General features: G+C 44.6%; 2 protein-coding genes across 3 annotated transcripts in view; both read right to left on the bottom strand.

Moving 5' to 3' along the window:
- Positions 1-4892, bottom strand: part of vangl1 (VANGL planar cell polarity protein 1) — a 35394-nt gene extending 30502 nt beyond the window's left edge. For both annotated transcript variants that reach the window (XM_052059229.1, XM_052059231.1), the window contains exon 1: positions 4759-4892. The gene's annotated coding sequence lies outside the window, so the exon portion shown is untranslated. The remainder of the gene's footprint in view (positions 1-4758) is intronic.
- Positions 4893-13345: 8453 nt separating this feature from the next.
- Positions 13346-16451, bottom strand: nhlh2 (nescient helix loop helix 2). The gene is made up of 2 exons (XM_052059340.1): positions 15664-16451; positions 13346-15051 (listed from the first exon to the last, which is right to left on the bottom strand). The coding sequence occupies exon 2, from the start codon at positions 15019-15021 to the stop codon at positions 14647-14649; it is 375 nt and encodes a 124-aa protein (XP_051915300.1). The 5' UTR covers positions 15022-15051; positions 15664-16451; the 3' UTR covers positions 13346-14646.
- Positions 16452-19408: the final 2957 nt, after the last annotated feature.

The raw sequence follows: 19408 nt of genomic DNA, 5'->3' as shown, positions 1-19408 counted from the left end.
AGGAAACCGGAGCACCCGGAGAAAACCCACGCAGGCCCGGGGAGAACATGCAAACTCCACACAGGGAGGCCGGAGCTGGAATCGAACCCGGTACCTCTGCACTGTGAAGCCGACGTCCTAACCACTGGACTACCGGGCCGCCCAGGTCAATAAATATCAAATAAAACAGATGTCCAATGGTCAAATAAGTACTATCCCAAATATTATTTTGTCAGAGCGTACATTGATGTGCTTCGGATAACATCTTAATCCACGTCAAACGCACACTCTCCAAGTTGATTAAAAAAAAAGTGTGTTTCACGCCAGGATTTGTAGTTATACGTCTGTCCTTGACAGGCTTTTCATCAAACAAGACTGCCATGCCCCCCCCCACACCCACCTTATCACTTGCTTTAATCTTTTCAAAGGCAAAGGCAACATCCTCAATGTGGGATTTAATAGGTCAATGGGACCAAGTTCATGCAGGATGCAAAAAGGAGCCTGGAGCAACAAAATTAAAAGCTAATTTATGATCAGAGTCTGCAGTGGAGTGTCTGTTTTTAGAATGTTTACTGCCAAGCGTACGAGTGCACGGACCCGTACTGAACTGCGATTCCAGGTGCTTTCTAAAACAGACGTTTTGCACAAAGAATTAGGACTGTCAGAGTCTAATATTCTTAGAATCGCTCATCCCATCAATTCATCGATTAGTCAAATACTATTTTATTTTAAAGTGTATTACAAAACCAGATTTTTTTTCCTCCAGATAACCATTTACAAATTAATTCTCTTTTTTTTTTCTTTAGTGTTGTTTCATAAACGGATTCAGTTACTGGTTCGGTCATGGTTTTTCAAACTAAAAGATGTTTAGAAATGATAAAAATACAAATAATAATCAGTCTGTTATCATGAAAGACTACAGAAAAATCAGAGAATAATTAGTGTTGAGATAGCACAAAAATGTTGCCCACTCGGCATCCGGTGAGTCTTGCTAAGGGGGGATTCCCCCAACTGCGGCCCCTTCTCAAGGTTTTTTCCACCCAGATGTTTTTTTTTTAAAGGGAGGGGGAGGCGTCGGGGGTTCCTTGCCCTGCTAGGGGTTAAAATCAGGGGATGTTGTTAATATTTGTCAACTGTGCGCCTTTGAATCTTTTTGAGACTCTTCTGTGATGAAGAGCTATCTTAAATAAATTTGACTTGAAATCAGAGGATTTGGAAAATTTTAAGTTCAACAATAGCTTTGAATGATTACTCGATAATTAAAATAGTTGTTGCTTAAAAATTAATTAGTTGTTGATTAACTAAGTAATTAATTTTGAGGAAGATTAATTATTTTTTTTGGGGGGGGGTATGCACCAAAAACTGGCTGTCCTCCATTATTGTCCTTTGTTTACAAGTGACCTCCACTTGGAGTTGACTGGCGACTTAAGACTGTCACCATGCTAATCATTCATTCATTCATTCATCTTCCGTACCGCTTGATCCTCACTAGGGTCGCGGGGGGTGCTGGAGCCCATCCCAGCCGTCTCCGGGCAGTGGGCGGGGGACACCCTGAATCGGTTGCCAGCCAATCGCAGGGCACACATAGACGAACAACCATCCACGCTCACACTCACACCTAGGGACAATTTAGAGTGTTCAATCAGCCTGCCACGCATGTTTTTGGAATGTGGGAGGAAACCGGAGCACCCGGAGAAAACCCACGCAGGCCCGGGGAGAACATGCAAACTCCACACAGGGAGGCCGGAGCTGGAATCGAACCCGGTACCTCTGCACTGTGAAGCCGACGCGCTAACCACTGGACTACCGGGCCGCCCCATGCTAATCATATGATTGATTTAACCGACTTCTGAGGTCCTTAAACTTGACAAGAGGCTAATTTATGACCGCTATCAAATAGTTTGAAGTCACTGGACCTCAGTTTCGTGACCATCTCATAAGCTTTCAAAGACCAAACAGGGCGGAAAGCACAAATACGATAAAGGAGGAGCATCTCACGAATAACAAAGAAGGGTCTGTTGTGTTTCAGATTTCACCCCCAAAAAAATTCCATGTTGTGGAATCAAAGACAAAAATCTTTTTACAGCATGGCTGAAACTGGAGCAGTCGACTTGCAATGGCAAACTTCAGCTGCCTCGACTATCCCAGTGCAAAATAGCGACTTCCCTCGAGTAAACATCAAAGCTCCTTTGCGGATGAAGTCACGAGACAAGCAGCAGCATGAGGAGAAGGAGCGCATCGTGTCACATGTTTGCCGTGTTGATGTTAGCGGCAGGGCAAACGAGAGTTATGACTGCAGTGGAATTGGGCTGGCATCCCAGAAAGTAACCGAATTCAACCTCCAGTTGGGCAAGGACCACACTCCAGCTAACCCTGAGCTGTTGACTAAATATTGGAGGTGCATGCAACAAACAATCGATTAATTGGCAACGATCCATCCATCCATTTTCCGATCCGCTTATCCTCACAAGGGTTATGGGGCGTGCTGGAGCCTACCCCCCCGCTGTCTTCGGGCAGTAGGCGGGGGACACCCTGACCCGACAAAGAACTACCCACGTTCCCACTCACACCTAGGGACAATTTTGAGTGTTCAATCAGTCTGCTATGCATGTTTTTGGAATGCGGGCGGAGACCGGAGCACCCGGAGAAAACCCACGCAGGCCCGGGGAGAACATGCAAACTCCAGATCGGAAGGCCGCGAGTGGAATCAAACCCCGCACCTCTACATTGCGAGGCCGACGCGCTAACCGGTCGACCACCGGCCCTAATTGGCAATTAATAGAAGAGCAAATGTGTCAACAAGACATGAACTTAAAATAATCCAAATCTTCAGAGTTTCAGTTTATTCATTCATTCATTCATTCATCTTCCGTACCGCTTGATCCTCACTAGGGTCACTAGGGACAATTTAGAGTGTTCAATCAGCCTGCCACGCATGTGTTTGGAATGTGGGAGGAAACCGGAGCACCCGGAGAAAACCCACGCAGGCCCGGGGAGAACATGCAAACTCCACACAGGGAAGGCCGGAGCTGGAATCGAACCCGGTACCTCTGCACTGTGAAGCCGACGTGCTAACCACTGGACTACCGGGCCACCCTAGTTTCAGTTTATCAACACTCAATATTGTCCGATTTCTTTAGTCGTCCAAGAAAGCAGACTTCTTCGTGTTTCATAAGGATGGACGATAACTACCGGACAGATAACTCTATGCCTGACATTGGAAAAAAAATGGTCTGATATCAACAAAACTGCACCAAGAGGCGCTGGGTACCTTCACTTTAAAAGTGTCACATGGTTGGATACCCCCCCCCCCACCCCCACCCCACACACATACACACCCTGAATTTTGGTCATGTCGCCATCAAATGCATTCCTTTGCAGATGAGAGAATTTGAAATTTCATATCATGATGGTCATAGTTAGAATTTGTAAATACTTGACTTGACTTGACTTGATTTACGATTTGCTTAAAACAAGTGCCGACTTGACTTGCTTGAATTTTCGGGAGTACTGGACTGACTTGATTTTTGCCACATTAACTTGGGAAACTTGAAATTCATCATTTGAAACTTGCTTCAGATTGGTACACTACGGAATGTGACTTATAGTCCCACCTCTGCCCCGCTGTCATCACGCAGTCCACCAAAGTTCGAGTGACTTCACGGCGAGGCAAGTCAAGTCAATCTTTAAAGCCCTCCTCAAAACTCACTTGTATTCTTTGGCGTTGGACTCAGCATGACTTAGATTTGTTCTTGATTTTACTGCTTGGTGCTTTCTACCGCCTTGATTACCGATTCGTCTTACTGTTTATTGTGTATGTTAAATCGCTCCATGTACAGCACTTTGTATGCAGCGATGGCTGTTTGAAAGTGCTCGAGAAATACTGTTGACTTGACTTGGCAAGCAATTAAAACGTAAAATTCCCACAAATTCCCCTTGATAGCTTGACCTCACGAGAATCAGAAACTATCCACATGTGCTTCTTAAAGTTAATCATTTCGGCATTACTTTGGTATATTTCTCTGTGAATGGAATTCTCCCGAGACGAACTAACAAGAGTGTACAAGATACACATTTATATGCAACCTGCATTCTTGGACAAGCTATGACTTTCACTTCACTGCGAGAATAATAGATGAATGGGATGTTTTATTACAGCTCAACACTCTCGATATTTAAGGCAGTCCACTCTCGACTTTGCTGTTTTCATGGTGAGGCGTGACATGTCTCGAACTGAAAGACAAATGATTACGATTAAGCCAACTGTCTTTTATTTAGACTGTTTTTATTAAACATAGTTAATATACTGGCGTGGTGAACATACACTAATATGTATCACTCCGCTGGTTGCATTTCAGCACTAATAACTGTTGTCATGTATCCCTGCGCTCCTCGCGCTTCAACAGCTGAGTCCCAAAGCAGGGAAATAAGCTCACATTCACCAAACAAGATTACGATAAGCGAAGCCATTACAGAAAAAAAAAAATACAAACATTAACTCCTTCATAACAATGTGACATGTCGAAGCTGCAGGGTCGTGGTTTCGGCTTTGGTTAGTGCGTCAGTCTCGTAAAAATCACACAGGTAGATGACAAAGGCGTGCCTTTTCCTATCAACAACCAAGTAACTTTCTACATTCGAACGCGTTATTGAGCGAACATACACAAACACGCACGTCGTCAACAGCAACGGAGACAGTCACACCCCAACTGAGCTAACTTGCTAATTAATTAGCTCATCACAAACGTGCAGCATAAGCGTCATTGAAGTGAAGCTCACCTGTTGTGGGGAACGATCTCATTCCCGTGCTTGACTTGACATCCAGAGGTTGTAAAACAGTTGGGCTACAAGAGGGAAGCAGCCTTTGCTAACAGTAGGGGGCGGGGGGGGGGGGGGGGCTGGGGGTGTCACACCGCCACTTTGGAATGTTCAGCGGCAGTGGCTGGCTGGCAGCACCGCTGGGGTGGAGTGAGGCGACCGGCCGCTAGGAGGTGATAGCGAGCTCGAAAAGATCGAGAAGTGGGTCCTTTTCGCTCACTTTCTCTTCCGATTGCCACATTCATACAAATGGAAGGATGCAAGAGCACTAATTACGATTAAATCAACGCGTTCTTGCTTCGTTTATTTTTCTCAACTTAACATTCAACAAAATGGGAGTTTTCATCCTTCCATCAGACATAAGACATGAGACCTCTTCCTCCTCTGCACGCACATTGTGTGGAATGCACTCGGCCAAAGTAGCACTGTCAGACAGCAATAACAAAGTAAGTTATGGCTCGTCACGTATTTCGGGCCCAGTACGGGTCATAAAATTTCAGGATTCTGGGCTGGCCAGACTGCTGACACAAAAAGGTGAAGTTTAGTGAGATACGAGTTGAATTCCTTCAGTGACCATACTCGTAGCTCAAAGCCTCTTACCACAAATGTAGACATACAGTATATTATAACCATAATTGCGTATTTAAATAGAGGACTTCAGACTTCAAATGTTTTTTTTTATTTGAGTGGATAAAAAGCACACACACATTTAAGAAGCAACAGATGCCCCCATCGATGAAGTGGCTGATGTGTATAAATCAATATTTTTGTCCTCCTTTCAACCCCCCCCCCCCCCCGCCCCCCCGCCAAACACACACATCGCCTTAGACCCGATGCCCTCGAGAACACAATAGAGGTCATGACTTTAGTATGACCCCTTTCCATTCCCTCGCAGAGCTAAATAAAGCCAATGCTCTGTCATTGATGGGGATGGTGCTATAATTGTAATCAATTATTTTTCTTATTATCCACTCATATTTATAAGATTTGTAAAGGTGATTTTGCACCCGCCTTGATACATGAGGCGCATTCAAATAACTCCCAACGGAACGTGTGCATTTGATAAGAAACAAGTGAAGACGTGGTTTTGTCAAGAACAAGACCGTTGCGGCGTCTGCTGTTTGTGAAAGATTAGTGCGCCATCATGTGGTAGAGTTTGTCTATTACAACGTTGGCGATTTGACCTCTCGCAACTCAGTTGTGACGTGAACGATTTCACGTTTTCATTTTTCCTCTTTCATTCCTTTTCTCCTATCTTCCTTTCTGGCTTCCTTCCATCGGAGCTTCTTTTTTCACTTTGCATCCTTCCTTCATTAGCTTAAAGTTGATTTTCTACCTCCGTGCTTTACCTCAGTCCCAATTAAAAAAAAAAAATCACCCTTCTTTCCACCACATTACCTCCACCTCATACATGATTTTTTTCCTTTCTGTCGTGCTAACTTCCCCGAGACTCACTTTAAAAAAATTCTATCATTTATTTATTTATGTATTTATTTATTTAATGCCGAATGCCGCTATACTATTCTGCCTTTCTCCATTTCTTCGGTACCGGTCCACTGTTGCTTATTTAAAATTCACCTTGTTTTTCTTTTTTTGTTTTTTTTTTTTGCTTGTTTATTCCCCCAAAATAATTGACACTATTCACAGTACCTGTAGAAAACTTTGTTTACTTACTTTTGGCCCATATCAATATCCACAATTGATTCCAATGCATGTTGGGTCAGAAGCACGCGCTGCCATTTATTGCGTTCATTCAAAGTGCAAAGCACGTGCAGATGGCCGCGATTGAGAAGGCGAGGTGCCATACCTCTCACCCCCCCCCCCCCCACCACACTCCCCGATGAATTGAATTTGGTGTCCAGAAGATGGATGGCTCCCTCCCCAAAGATACACAGTTTATGAGTTTGGGCTTTTTTTGGGGTAAATAGGAAGAGAAAATGATAGTGTGTAAAAATGAAGATAAAGTGGGAAGAGATGTCTTCATAAGCCCACGCACACACGATGCAGGTGCTGATACGTATCAATATGATATTGATATGGCTCAAAGATGCAATCATAAACATATATTGATTATGCACTTTGCATTGATATGAATGAAGAATGACAACACATGGAATGGTTGGGATGCTCTCGACAACGAAGAACCAACACCCCTTTGTCAACAAAACACAACAAATATTCATTAAAAATACTCTAAATTTACAGTACTTCAGTTTTACAAAATCGGCCGAACCATGATCGGAAGGGACATGACCACGCACCATTTTAGCCACATTATGTATTTGCAATATTACTTCGTTTTTGTTGACATTGCAGTGCAAATTTAAGATAATCGTTTAAGGAGCAACTTACCTTTGAATACAGATGGTGGAGCAACACACATTGACAGACAATATAACCGGATAACTGTAGACTAAAGTCAACAGTCTGCGCGCCTCGTGGCTGAACAGCTTGCCAAATTTTCTCCATGACAAAGCCCATAATGTCAACAAAATATTGTGTACTATATTTCATATTTCATCATATTTATATCAACTATCAGTTGTTTATAAAGTTTATATATATATATATATATATATATATATATATATATATATATATATATATATTCATTCATTCATCTTCCGAGCCGCTTGATCCTCCTCATATATATATATATATATATATATATATATATATATATATATATATATATATATATATTTATTTATATATCTATATATATTCATTCATTCATTCATTCATCTTCCGAGCCGCTTGATCCTCACTAGGGTCGCGGGGGGTGCTGGAGCCTATCCCAGCTGTCTCCGGGCAGGAAACCGGAGTACCCGGAGAAAACCCACGCAGGCCCGGGGAGAACATGCAAACTCCACACAGGGAGGCCGGAGCTGGAATCGAACCCGGTACCTCTGCACTGTGAAGCCGACGTGCTAACCACTGGACTATCGGGCCGCCCTATATATATATATATATATATATATATATATATATATATATATATATATGGTATAAATATAATTTCTTAATGCTTGAGCCAAAAAAAAGGCTTAATCTTTGGTTGCATTCAATGCAGTATTCTGTTGTATATGTATTAGTTGTAATAATAAAGATGAGTACTTCACGGATTTCACTTATTATATTTTCTTTTTGGAATGTAACCCAATGATTACCGGACAACATTATAGAGTGCTATTTAAAAAAAAAAAAAAAAGAAAGAAGCACTAACATTATGGGAGCGGGGTGGAACCGATTAATGGCATTTCCATTTATTTCAATGGGTCATGTTGATTTGAGACGCCATAAATATTTTTGCTGAGGTCACCTTGCCTTATCTGTGCAAGTTTAAATAAGATAAGAGTGTAAAAAAAAAAAACTGCACATATGTTGTCAGAGTTACGTGACGGTGAGTCACAATCACATCAGAGTTTTCAATTATGTTGGGACGAGTAATTGGTTCCCATATGTAGATGACATAATCATTTATTGATTATTTTTGGACCTCGATGGTCCAAAAAAGGGAGGAATGGGGGGGGGGCACCAGGACGCTGATTAAAGTCACCTTTAATGACACACGCAATGACACATCGCCAACAATTGGATTTCAAAGATCTTAAGCAAATGGAAATGTCATGATTGTAAGTGTCCAGATTGGTTCCGAGGCCTCTAATGTATGCGCACACACCTCACGACAAGCCCCAGTACAGATGGTCCGAGCGTGAGTCTGAATGAGAAGGGAACCATCCGCGGCTGCTGACGCATTGTGTGTGTGTGTATGTGTTGGGAGGGGTCTTCAATACAGCACTTAATGAGAACAGACTGGCCCTTTCTCAACCCCCTTCCCATCCCGTCCCTCGCCCCCCATCCACCCAACACACACACACACACACTCGCTGTCTGATTCTCCATTTCTCCGCTCTGCCCATTCCCATCTGTTTGGAGACAAAGGGCCACGAGCCAGCTCGGGCTCCGGGACCCGGCTGGTGAAGTAGGCCCGGATAATACGGCCCATCCCGAGGGCTGCATTTCAACACATGGACCGAGGCTTTGTACTTTGTGTACCTATGCTGCTGCTCAAGCACTCTTCATCGGAGGGGGGAAATCTCCGTCAAAACAACCGACGACTCCATCAGGTGTTCGCATGTGCGCTTTGAACATCCGTGCGGTGCGCCGAGTATTCTAACGGCCAGTGAGGCCAAAAAAATAAAAATAAATAAACAAAATAAATGACAGCTCTCCAGTGTTGTGAACATATGGCCTGTTTGTTGTCACACTGCCCCCTGTCCAATTTGCACAAAGCGTGTGCCACTTCTCCGAATTAAACGGGTGCGAGTGGAACGCCGCGTGCATGCTGGCACGGAGCGAACGCCAAGCACGCCCAAAGTGATGAAGAGGATGATGATGGCGATTGCGGGCTGCACACTTCCTGACATATGGTCGCTCGTCATCCTCCACCATTACATAAGCCCGCTGTGACGTGTGTTAACATGTGTGTGTGTGTGTGTGTGTTCTTGTACTCATGACATTGTGAGGACCGGCATGAGTTTTTAACCAACAGAGTGAGGACATTTTGCCCGGTCCTCAATTTGACACCCTCTAAATCAACTCCAAAGTGTCCAAAACGGGTACCCTGTATTTTTCCCCAAAGGTCCCCAGAATGTGTCCATGTTGAGAATTTTTCGCCGGGAATTCACACCCTTTTTGCTCCCTACTGCAGCTTCTGTCGAAATTCGGTACTGCACCAACTTCACACTTTTTGCTCTCTACTGCAGCTCGTGTCAAAATTCGTGTGTGTGTGTGTGTGTGTGTAATATGACTCTCACTTTTTCTCTTGTCTCTCTCACTCTCTCTCTCCCCCTCACACACACATGTCACACACACAAACACATACTGTACACACACAGCAGCAGCAGCAGCAATACTATCGGCCAGGCTGTTCAGCGCCCTCAGCAGTTTGGGGGATGGAGGGGGAGGGAACGGAGGGAGGACAAGGGGCAGAGTGGTGGGGGTTATGGGGTAAGGAATAAATTGAAGGAAGCTGATGCTAGCACAGCTTTCGAGATGGGGGCGGCGAGGGTGTGGGGGGTGGGTGAACAAATGGCCTTGTGGTGCCTTAATGGAAGTGTACAGATGGACAGAACCTTTGAGTAGACTCGAGAACAAGTCCAAGCGATGCCACAAGTTCACAGCTTGTTTTGGTTTTTGCAGAGAAGAGCACAATCTGTCCATGCGGTCATTCGTTTTCTTTTAGTTATGGGATTGCAAAGAGTTGCACTTGAATCATATTACGGTGGAACTTCAGAGGTGGTGGAAGCCAATCCATTCCAGAATAACGACCGGTTGACCTCTGGTGGAACCAGTGGCAGTGAATTCAACTTAACTTTACAACTAGCCGCAGATACTGAACAATGTTTTAGAAATGAGGGTTGAAGGTAAAGTGTCAAAGTCAACATCAACAAAGAGAATCTCACATTGTCAAACTCCGTCATGCGCACTGATGTTGCCGTGTTGTAGCTTAAGCCACTGGTGTGTGTGTGTGTGGTGGTTGGGGTGGTGGGGGTGTCTCTCAAAATCGACTTTACGTTTTTTTTTTTTTTTACTAAGCAATTTTTAAAGCATTGGTGCTGACTATAAAGATTTTTCTAGAGTAAATGGCTCATGTTTATGTGGGCAGGCATGTGCAAGCGCCGCTCATATTTTCATGCTTTCCACTTCATCGCTCGGGTGCTCCAAATTCAAATTATTCAACAGGTTTGTTTTACGGCAATGATGACCCTACATTCCCAATTTGTATTTTTTTTTAATTTTTGTTGAGGTGGGGCCGGGGGGGGGGGGTCTGAGTTCGGCCTGGTAGTGGTCCGTGGAGTAGTGGTCAGAGATCACAAACAGTGCAACAAACACAAGCAGCCAGGCAATCTAATAATTCAGTCATATATTATTTATTTATTCATTCATTCATTCATTCATTCATTCATCTTCCGAGCCGCTTGATCCTCACTAGGGTCGCGGGGGGTCCTGGAGCCTATCCCAACTGTCTTCGGGCAGTAGGCGGGGGACACCCTGGATCGGTTGCCAGCCAATCGCAGGGCACACAGAAAAGAACAACCACTCGCACTCATGCTCACACCTAGGGACAATTTAGAGTGTTCAATCAGCCTGCCATGCATATTTTTGGAATGTGGGAGGAAACCGGAGCACCCGGAGAAAACCCACGCAGGCCCGGGGAGAACATGCAAACTCCACACAGGGAGGCCGGAGCTGGAATCGAACCCGGTACCTCTGCACTGTGAAGCCGACGTGCTAACCACTGGACTACCGGGCCGCCACCATATATTATTTATTCCTGGCAAAAAAAAAAAAAACTATTTTATGACTTGTGAAACTCTTCTGGCCAAGGTGCACACATCCGAAGAAAGTGGGGTCAGAACAGATTATTGGCATTTCTATTCATTTAAATGGTGAAACGTTGATTTAAGATGTGAATGCACCATTTCGGTTAGCCCTTATATTGACCCGCTCATCATGATGTCATGCAAACTTCTGGGTGGCCTGTTTTAAAGAACAAAAAATAAAACTTCTATGGAACAGGGAATTGTCTTGCTTGAGTTTAGCTTTCTCCATTATGGCTGTCGTCTGAATGTGTGATATGTCAGTCCAAAGCAAAATGGTACCTGAAGTACACTTCTGAAGAAGGTTGTCCATTTAAACAAGTAAGTTGATTAATAAAATAGATGCCTGCGATATTCAGACCTGACGGGATCATTAATGGGGAAGTCAACAGCAAAATTTTCTTTCCAATAAAATTTTTTATGCTCCTCCACTCGTCCAAACATGGCATTCTGATTAATGTTGTGTTTGGACTAGTTAAACAGCAAAATCCCTCCGTTTTTAGCCTCATGAGGCGGTCATTTAGCGAATTTCTGTCGACTGAAAATTACATCACAGTTGCTCAGAGCTCAGGTAACAACCAATCATGGCTCAGTTTCAGAAAACAGGTAAGCAATTTCGGAAAACTGGCAGATAGTTAGCTAGCTAGCTAGGTAGGTGGCTAGCTAGCTAGCTAGCTAGCTGGATAGCATTTTGTTGCCATTAATTCAAGGTGGCGAGGCAATTTGTTGGGTCATCTTTGCCGCTTCAGTAGTGTTCTTCGGGGTGCGCCGGGTCGCAGAAGAATCGAGAGCTACGTTTGGCCGACCGAGCTGTGAAGGGGCCGGTTTTCAGAGCTTGGGGGTGGAAGGGGAAAATGGACATTTAAATGGCAAACAAGACTCTAGCAAGTTATCTAGCAAGCTAGCTCGATAGATCGACAGTTAGCTAGTAAGCTAGATAGATAGATAGACATTTAGCTAGTAAGCTAGTTAGATAGATAGATAGATAGATAGATAGATAGATAGATAGATAGATAGATAGATAGATAGATAGATAGATAGATAGATAGATAGATAGATAGATAGATAGATAGATAGATAGATAGATAGATAGATAGATAGATAGATAGATAGATAGATAGATAGATAGTAAGCTAGATAGATAGATAGATAGATAGATAGATAGATAGATAGATAGATAGATAGATAGATAGATAGATAGATAGATAGATAGATAGATAGATAGATAGATAGATAGATAGATAGATAGATAGATAGATAGATAGATAGATAGTCCTCTATCACAAATGAATATAAATATTTGTGTATTTTGCTCAAACCATTTGGCCATATTATACAGCTCGGTGGTGAGCTGGCTCATAAATTTCCATGTCTCCCATCGCATCCCTCCCTCCCGGCTTTCCCACGGGAGGTGCCAGACGGCCAGTAATTTGGTTGTCTTGGCTCGTCTGGAGTAACACCTGCCCCCTCTCTGGGGAGGGAGCGAGCCTTTCAGCCAGGAGCGCACATGAAGGAGCCTCCTACCACTGCCTTAGCTGCTGACCACTCACACTGTGTGTGTGTGTGTGTGTGTGTGTGTGTGTGTGTGTGTGCATGCAGCACGATAACCACATGCACATTAGTCGCTTTCCACACGTCCTACGTGCACGAGCGTGAAGCTGAAAGTCATCCTCGATTCCGGTGCTTCTCATCACGCGGTACGAAGACAATGAGTTGTATGCAAGCTCCCTCTAGTGGTTCACAAAAGAATCACTGAAATAAACGTTCAAACTGCGCATAATGTTACACGCTAAACTTTTTTTTTTTAAATCCAGTACAGTACACTTGCTGAGTAAAGTTCAGTTGCATTTGAGTTTTAAGTGGTGTATATTGGCTTTTAATTCTTGAGAATTATTTGTTGTCAAAGATTGATGTAGGTACAATTTTTATGTGCTGTACAATTTTCAATCATTACTACAAGAGCAAGTTTTTAATTTTCCTATATTTAAGTTCAGTTTCAATGTTCAAAACAAGCATAATGTTACAGTGGCTTGTCTTATTATTAAATGTGCTTTTTATGATGATGTTAAATGTAGTCAGACCAGTTTGCACATTCTTATCCCCGCATTTTGAAACGCAAATATGAAAATCAGAAGAATATAAAAATGCAAACAATATTTCTTTTCAAATATCTCCGTTTTTAATTGAAAATAACACCGGAAAATATGAAAAGTCTTCTCCTTTAGAAACCAGCAGTCACACAATAGCTCTACTACAAAAGATGTGCATATAAGCAACAAGTAGTCTACACAACCCTGAAGAGACAAAAAAATTCTTTGGATAGAGGATATGTTTTTTTTTTCTCTTCACTAGAAAAAGCACGTCATTAATTTCCAAATACAAAGCAGAGACAATTAAACAAATAACACCCTCCCCACCCCCAATAACATCAAATTATTGAACATAATAAATTCAGAGTAGGCTACTTCTTGTAAATTACTTGTTTTTTTTGGTCACAGCAAAAAAAAAGAGAGATTGAATCATTTCAATCCCTCAGCGGTGGAAGCCGTTTCCCATAATCGTTTTAAAAATAAAAAGGTACGAGGGGCCCGTTTCTAACCTCTTAACTATCAGGAAATAAATATTTTATAGAGCTCGTGTGCTCCACCTTGAAGTGCTTATCGTTGCTATTGATAGACAACAGACGTCAAATGATGACAGTAATAATAATAATAATCATAATAAAGCATATACAACAGACTCACGCGAAATAAATAAACAGAAAGTGCATTTTTAAAGAGGACCATCACTTTTCCAGTTTGAATTCCACAGTCTAAAATATCGAAGCGAAAGCAATTACACGCACATACACTCACGCACACACACACGCACGCACGCACACACACGTACACGCGCCCGAGGTAAACATAAATAAGTGTAGTCTTAAATAGCAACACAAATAAATAAATAATACCACACGCTTAAAATAAAATAACAATTTAAGGTCACCGTTTTATACGTCATAAGTGGCACTTTCGCTTGTTCTCATTCCTCACCCGTCATGACTGGACGGACATTTCCGCTTTTGTGGCCGCATAAAGTCTACGTCATTAATTTGCGACTGATGGTGTGGACGAATGAATTCGATTAAAATGGGACTCGTTTTGGGATGGTCGTTCCATGACGTCATCGAATGGCCCGCTAATGCCTTTGGGCCACGCGCCGCCACGGATCCGAAAGAATGATGCGGCAATTTGGCGCCCGATCGGCCGCCAACGAGCCTTTTGCGTGACGGGAAGGGGGGCACAAACATTTTTTTTTTTCAAATCAACTTTCGCCCGCTGGACTACGAGAAGCAGAGGGGCGCGTTTGAAAATGGAGAATGGAAAAAAAAAGAAAAAATGCTGTTCAAGAAAATCTCAAAGGCCGAATGGATGCTGACTTTTTCTTTTTTTTTTCCTTTTTTTTTCTTCTTTTCTTTTTTTTAAACGTCCAGGACGTGGTTGAGATAGGAGATGTAGCAGATAGCAAGTCTAAGGATCTCAATTTTGGACAGTTTCTTGTCCGGCGGCAACGTCGGCAGCAGTTTGCGGAGCTCGGCGAAGGCGACGTTGAACGCCTCCACCCGGATCCGCTCCCTGGTGGCGTGCGCCGAGCGGTACTTGGCGGTGGCCCGCCGCCGTCGCCGCTTCTCCTCGCGGCTCAGAGGCTGATCCGCCCGACACTTAACGGCCCGCTCGTCGCCCTCCGCGGGCTCCTCGGACGAGCATCCCGCCGATTTCAGGCCGCTCAGCAGCGTCTCCGGGTCGGATTGAGTCCACGAGAGGTCCGCCTCGGCCTGGTCCGGACTGAGCATCATCTTTAATATCCGTCGTTTGCACGGAAGTTCCTAAACAAAAAAAGGGGGGAGGGGTTGCATTATTTAGAACTTCTTCTACTTTATTCGTTTTGTTTGTTTATTAAAAACATTTATGATCTTTACTGGGTCCACAGGACTGACGTGATTTTTGAGTGTTGGGGAAAATTGCCCGAATTTTAATCAATCGCAACCTACACGTTCAAATTACGTAAGTTAAACTCTTTTATTTTTGTAAGAGTGGTATTTCTCAGTTGAAAGTCCAACTAATTGCAGTGCATTTTGAACTCTTGATGACATTTAAACTAAAAGGGACTATTGAACAGTATAATTCACTTTGTTGTTTGTTTGTTTGTTTTAAAGAAATGAATAATCGGGCTTTTATTTTTAAGTGCCAAATTCTCCATCATACAAATTTATTTAGCTCAACACAATAAGACTCGGCCATCTGTCCGAATGATAACACAACAGTTTGGCTGAATGTTGCCAAAATATTGTCGTTTGTTCTTTACATATAATCAATACGAAAATCGAACATTTATCAATCAGAAATGAACTCGACTGGATTTATCAATGTTATGACTTCCCCGGTGGAAACATTTCAAGCAAATGATTCACATTCATGGCCAGATTTGAGACTCTCACCTTGATACAGTTGTCAGCTTTTTTAAAAAAAAAAAAAAAGAAGAAAAAAATCTTTCTCTCGCAAATATCCTCCAAAGATGCTCAACTCGAAGTCATATTCCAGTTCGGTGTTGCACACGCAACTTGGATGTCAACTTTTTCTTCTCCAACTCGCACACATCGGGAGTGCATGCGCGCCGGTGAAATGTTTGGAGAGGAATTCGCTGTTACAGCTGATGTCGGACGCAGCTTTTTTTGGGGGGGGGGGGCGGTGTCGTCAGAAGATTCGCTCCTCCACATGTGATGATGGAGAAACAATGGAAGCGGATCGCCGGCTACTCCTCCATCCGCGTGTCGGAAGGTGACGATGACGATGATGATGATGATGGAGATAAAGAGTCTTCGGGATGGGGGGAGTCACTTGATGTGCATATGAACACTTCCTGTGGCTCTCCCGGTTTCACGTGTGAGATAAGATCCGACGACCCCCCGTCTAATAAAGGCTCACTTCACCGCGGAGGGGCGGGAATAGATTGGAGGAGAGGTATTGTCTAACGCCACACACTCTCTCTCTCTCTCTCTCGTGCACGAGCTTGTTGTTGTGGACCCCTCCCACCCCCCTCCCAACCCTTCCCGGAGCGCTTCCGGCATCCCATGGGGGTTGAGGGGAAGGGGGGCGGGGTTAAAGATGCGCGTGTATGATAATAAAGGAAGGAAAACATGACACATGTTGGTGCACAATTTGCGTTTTGTGAATGACAGAAAAAAAATACAATAAACTCATGATGGATGCTCTTAATTTATTCGAATGTGGGGGCGACGGTTTTAATGTTTGTGCGCAGGTGTGCGATGTTTAATATGCGTCGCTTTATATTGGAAGTTCAGAGACTTTTTAACCTTTGTCTCATGTTATAGCAGTTGCTCATTTGCTGCGTTCACGTGAATGGCCATAAGAAGGTTGATCAATATTTAGAATTCGATTTGGAACCAGGGGGGCAACAAAAACGACATCAAATAGACGATTTGATCGTAAATCTAAATGAGTAGAGAAAGTAATTGTGTGATCGTCCTCTCGGTTTTCCCCGGCATATTTTTTTTTTTCATTGAAAACAGTCACGAATGTGAAAAAAATAACTAAACAGAAATGTGATATTTTTTCATGACAAAATAACAGAGGATAAAACTGCACTCTATAAAAAATAAAATGACATCATTAAAAAGAATGAGGGCAGCCCGGTAGTCCAGTGGTTAGCACGTCGGCTTCACAGTGCAGAGGTACCGGGTTCGATTCCAGCTCCGGCCTCCCTGTGTGGAGTTTGCATGTTCTCCCCGGGCCTGCGTGGGTTTTCTCCGGGTGCTCCGGTTTCCTCCCACATTTCAAAAACATGCGTGGCACGCTGATTGAACGCTCTAAATTGTCCCTAATTGGATGTGAGTGGTGGCGTGGATGATTGTTCGTCTCTGCGACTGGCTGGCAACCGATTCAGGGTGTCCCCGCCTACTGCCCGAAGACAGCTGGGCTAGGCTCCAGCACCCCCCGCGACCCTAGTGAGGATCAAGCGGCTCGGAAGATGAATGAATGAATAAAAACATAGGGCGGCCCGGTAGTCCAGTGGTTAGCATGTCGGCTTCACAGTGCAGAGGTACCGGGTTCGATTCCAGCGCCGGCCTCCCTGTGTGGAGTTTGCGTGTTCTCCCCGGGCCTGCGTGGGTTTTCTCCGGGTGCTCCGGTTTCCTCCCACATTCCAAAAACATGCATGGCAGGCTGATTGAACGCTCTAAATTGTCCCAAGGTGTGAGTGTGAGCGTGGATGGTTGTTCATCTCTGTGTGCCCTGCGATTGGCTGGCAACCGATTCAGGGTGTCCCCCGCCTACTGCCCGAAGACAGCTGGGATAGGCTCCAGCACCCCCCCGCGACCCTAGTGAGGATCAAGCGGCTCGGAAGATGAATGAATGAATAAAAAGAATGAGCGGCCGACTTGAAAGCACCGTGTGCTCCTTCTTGTGGCCACAGGGGGCAGTGCAAAACATCCATCTTTCCATTTTCAACACACCTTAGCCTGAACAGGGTCGCGGGGATTTTCTGGAGTGTATGCCAGCTGATTTAGGCGCAGAAGACGAAACTACACCCTGAACTGGTGGCCAGTCACTCAGTCAGGGCGCATATAAAAACAACCAACCATTCACACCCGCGTTCACACCCACGTTCACACCGTCACTGAGTGGGAACCGACCCTACGCTGCAGGCGCACAAGTCAAGCAAGTGGACCGAGACCCCATCTGTGACCAGTACGAGACAGGCATGTGGATATACAGTACGGCGCATGCCAGCACAGTTGGATTTCGGCATTCACCCATTTATCTACCCGCGGATTTCTATTTAATTTTTTGTTCGCCAGCTTTTATCTAATCCTTTGTTGCATTTTCTGTGAAAAAAATAATAAAGGATGGCAATTATGGTCCCACTGCTCGGAGGACAGTCCACTGTACGTGCAGGAGACAGCGTCCACTTCTCAGAAGGGTGGTAATATTCATCGCTCTTTGCAGAGGATAGAGAATATGCCCCCGTGAGCATTGCGGTAGTATCCATCCGGACGTGTTTCTGCAGCATTTGTGTTCGAGAGTCACATCGCTTATATTTCAAGGTGCCGCTTTATTTGCCCAAATGCATATTAAGTTTAAAAAAAAATTGAAAACGACTTCAGAGCCTACAGAAAGTTCCATGCCCATATTGCTCATTTGTGAGCTTTCAGTCCCCCTATTAGTCCCGCTGACCACCACACCTGCCACCCATTCCTCTTCTTGTCAAGCCAGGAGGAGAAGCCGCACGCCAGGATGTGTGCAGACTATTGCTGTGCCTAAAGAGGCGATTACAATTATAAGAGCAGGCTCAACGACCGGTCGTGGCCCCGCGGCCACCGTGCGCACCCACACTGCGATGGACACACAAGTCACACTGCGTGCGGCGCCCAGAAGGACAAACTCAGTGCAAATCCAGCATGCATGAGAGGGATTTGACTGGGTAAGAGATGACGGACAGGTCGCCCTCGGCTCCAAGTGTGTGTTAATGTGTGTGTGTGTGTGTGTGTGTGTGACTTGGAGAGTCTCACAGCAGGGAGTATCCGAGACATGTCAGGAACAGGAGACAGAGGCCTCTTGACAGCTGGAGCCCATGAAAACGCATGCGCGCACGCACACACACACACACACACACACACACACACACACACACACACACACACACACACACACCACGGAAACAGTGATGCTTGATCCGCGGCGGTCCGTGCTGCTGGCCTGTGATGGCCAGACCCCCTCTTCAGTGCATGAGGCCCCTGGTTAAGATCCTGACAAAATGTGTTAGAATTGCATCGAGGGAAGATGGAGCCCCCCCCCCCCCCATCCCCACCTCCCACCCTTTGCCCCATAAAAAAAAAAAGCAAGTGTATTCAAAATGTAACAAATATTTACTGTACAGGCGGCCCGGTAGCCCAGTGGTTAGCACGTCGGCTTCACAGTGCAGAGGTACCGGGTTCAATTCCAGCTCCGGCCTCCCTGTGTGGAGTTTGCATGTTCTCCCCGGGCCTGCGTGGGTTTTCTCCGGGTGCTCCGGTTTCCTCCCACATTCCAAAAACATGCGTGGCAGGCTGATTGAACACTCTAAATTGTCCCTAGGTGTGAGTGTGAGCGCGGATGGTTGTTCGTTTCTGTGTGCCCTGCGATTGGCTGGCAACCGATTCAGGGTGTCCCCCGCCTACTGCCCGG

Source organism: Hippocampus zosterae, chromosome 2 (genome assembly GCF_025434085.1).
Source record: "Hippocampus zosterae strain Florida chromosome 2, ASM2543408v3, whole genome shotgun sequence".
Lineage (NCBI taxonomy): Eukaryota > Metazoa > Chordata > Actinopteri > Syngnathiformes > Syngnathidae > Hippocampus > Hippocampus zosterae.
This window is presented reverse-complemented; position numbering and strand designations above follow the sequence as displayed.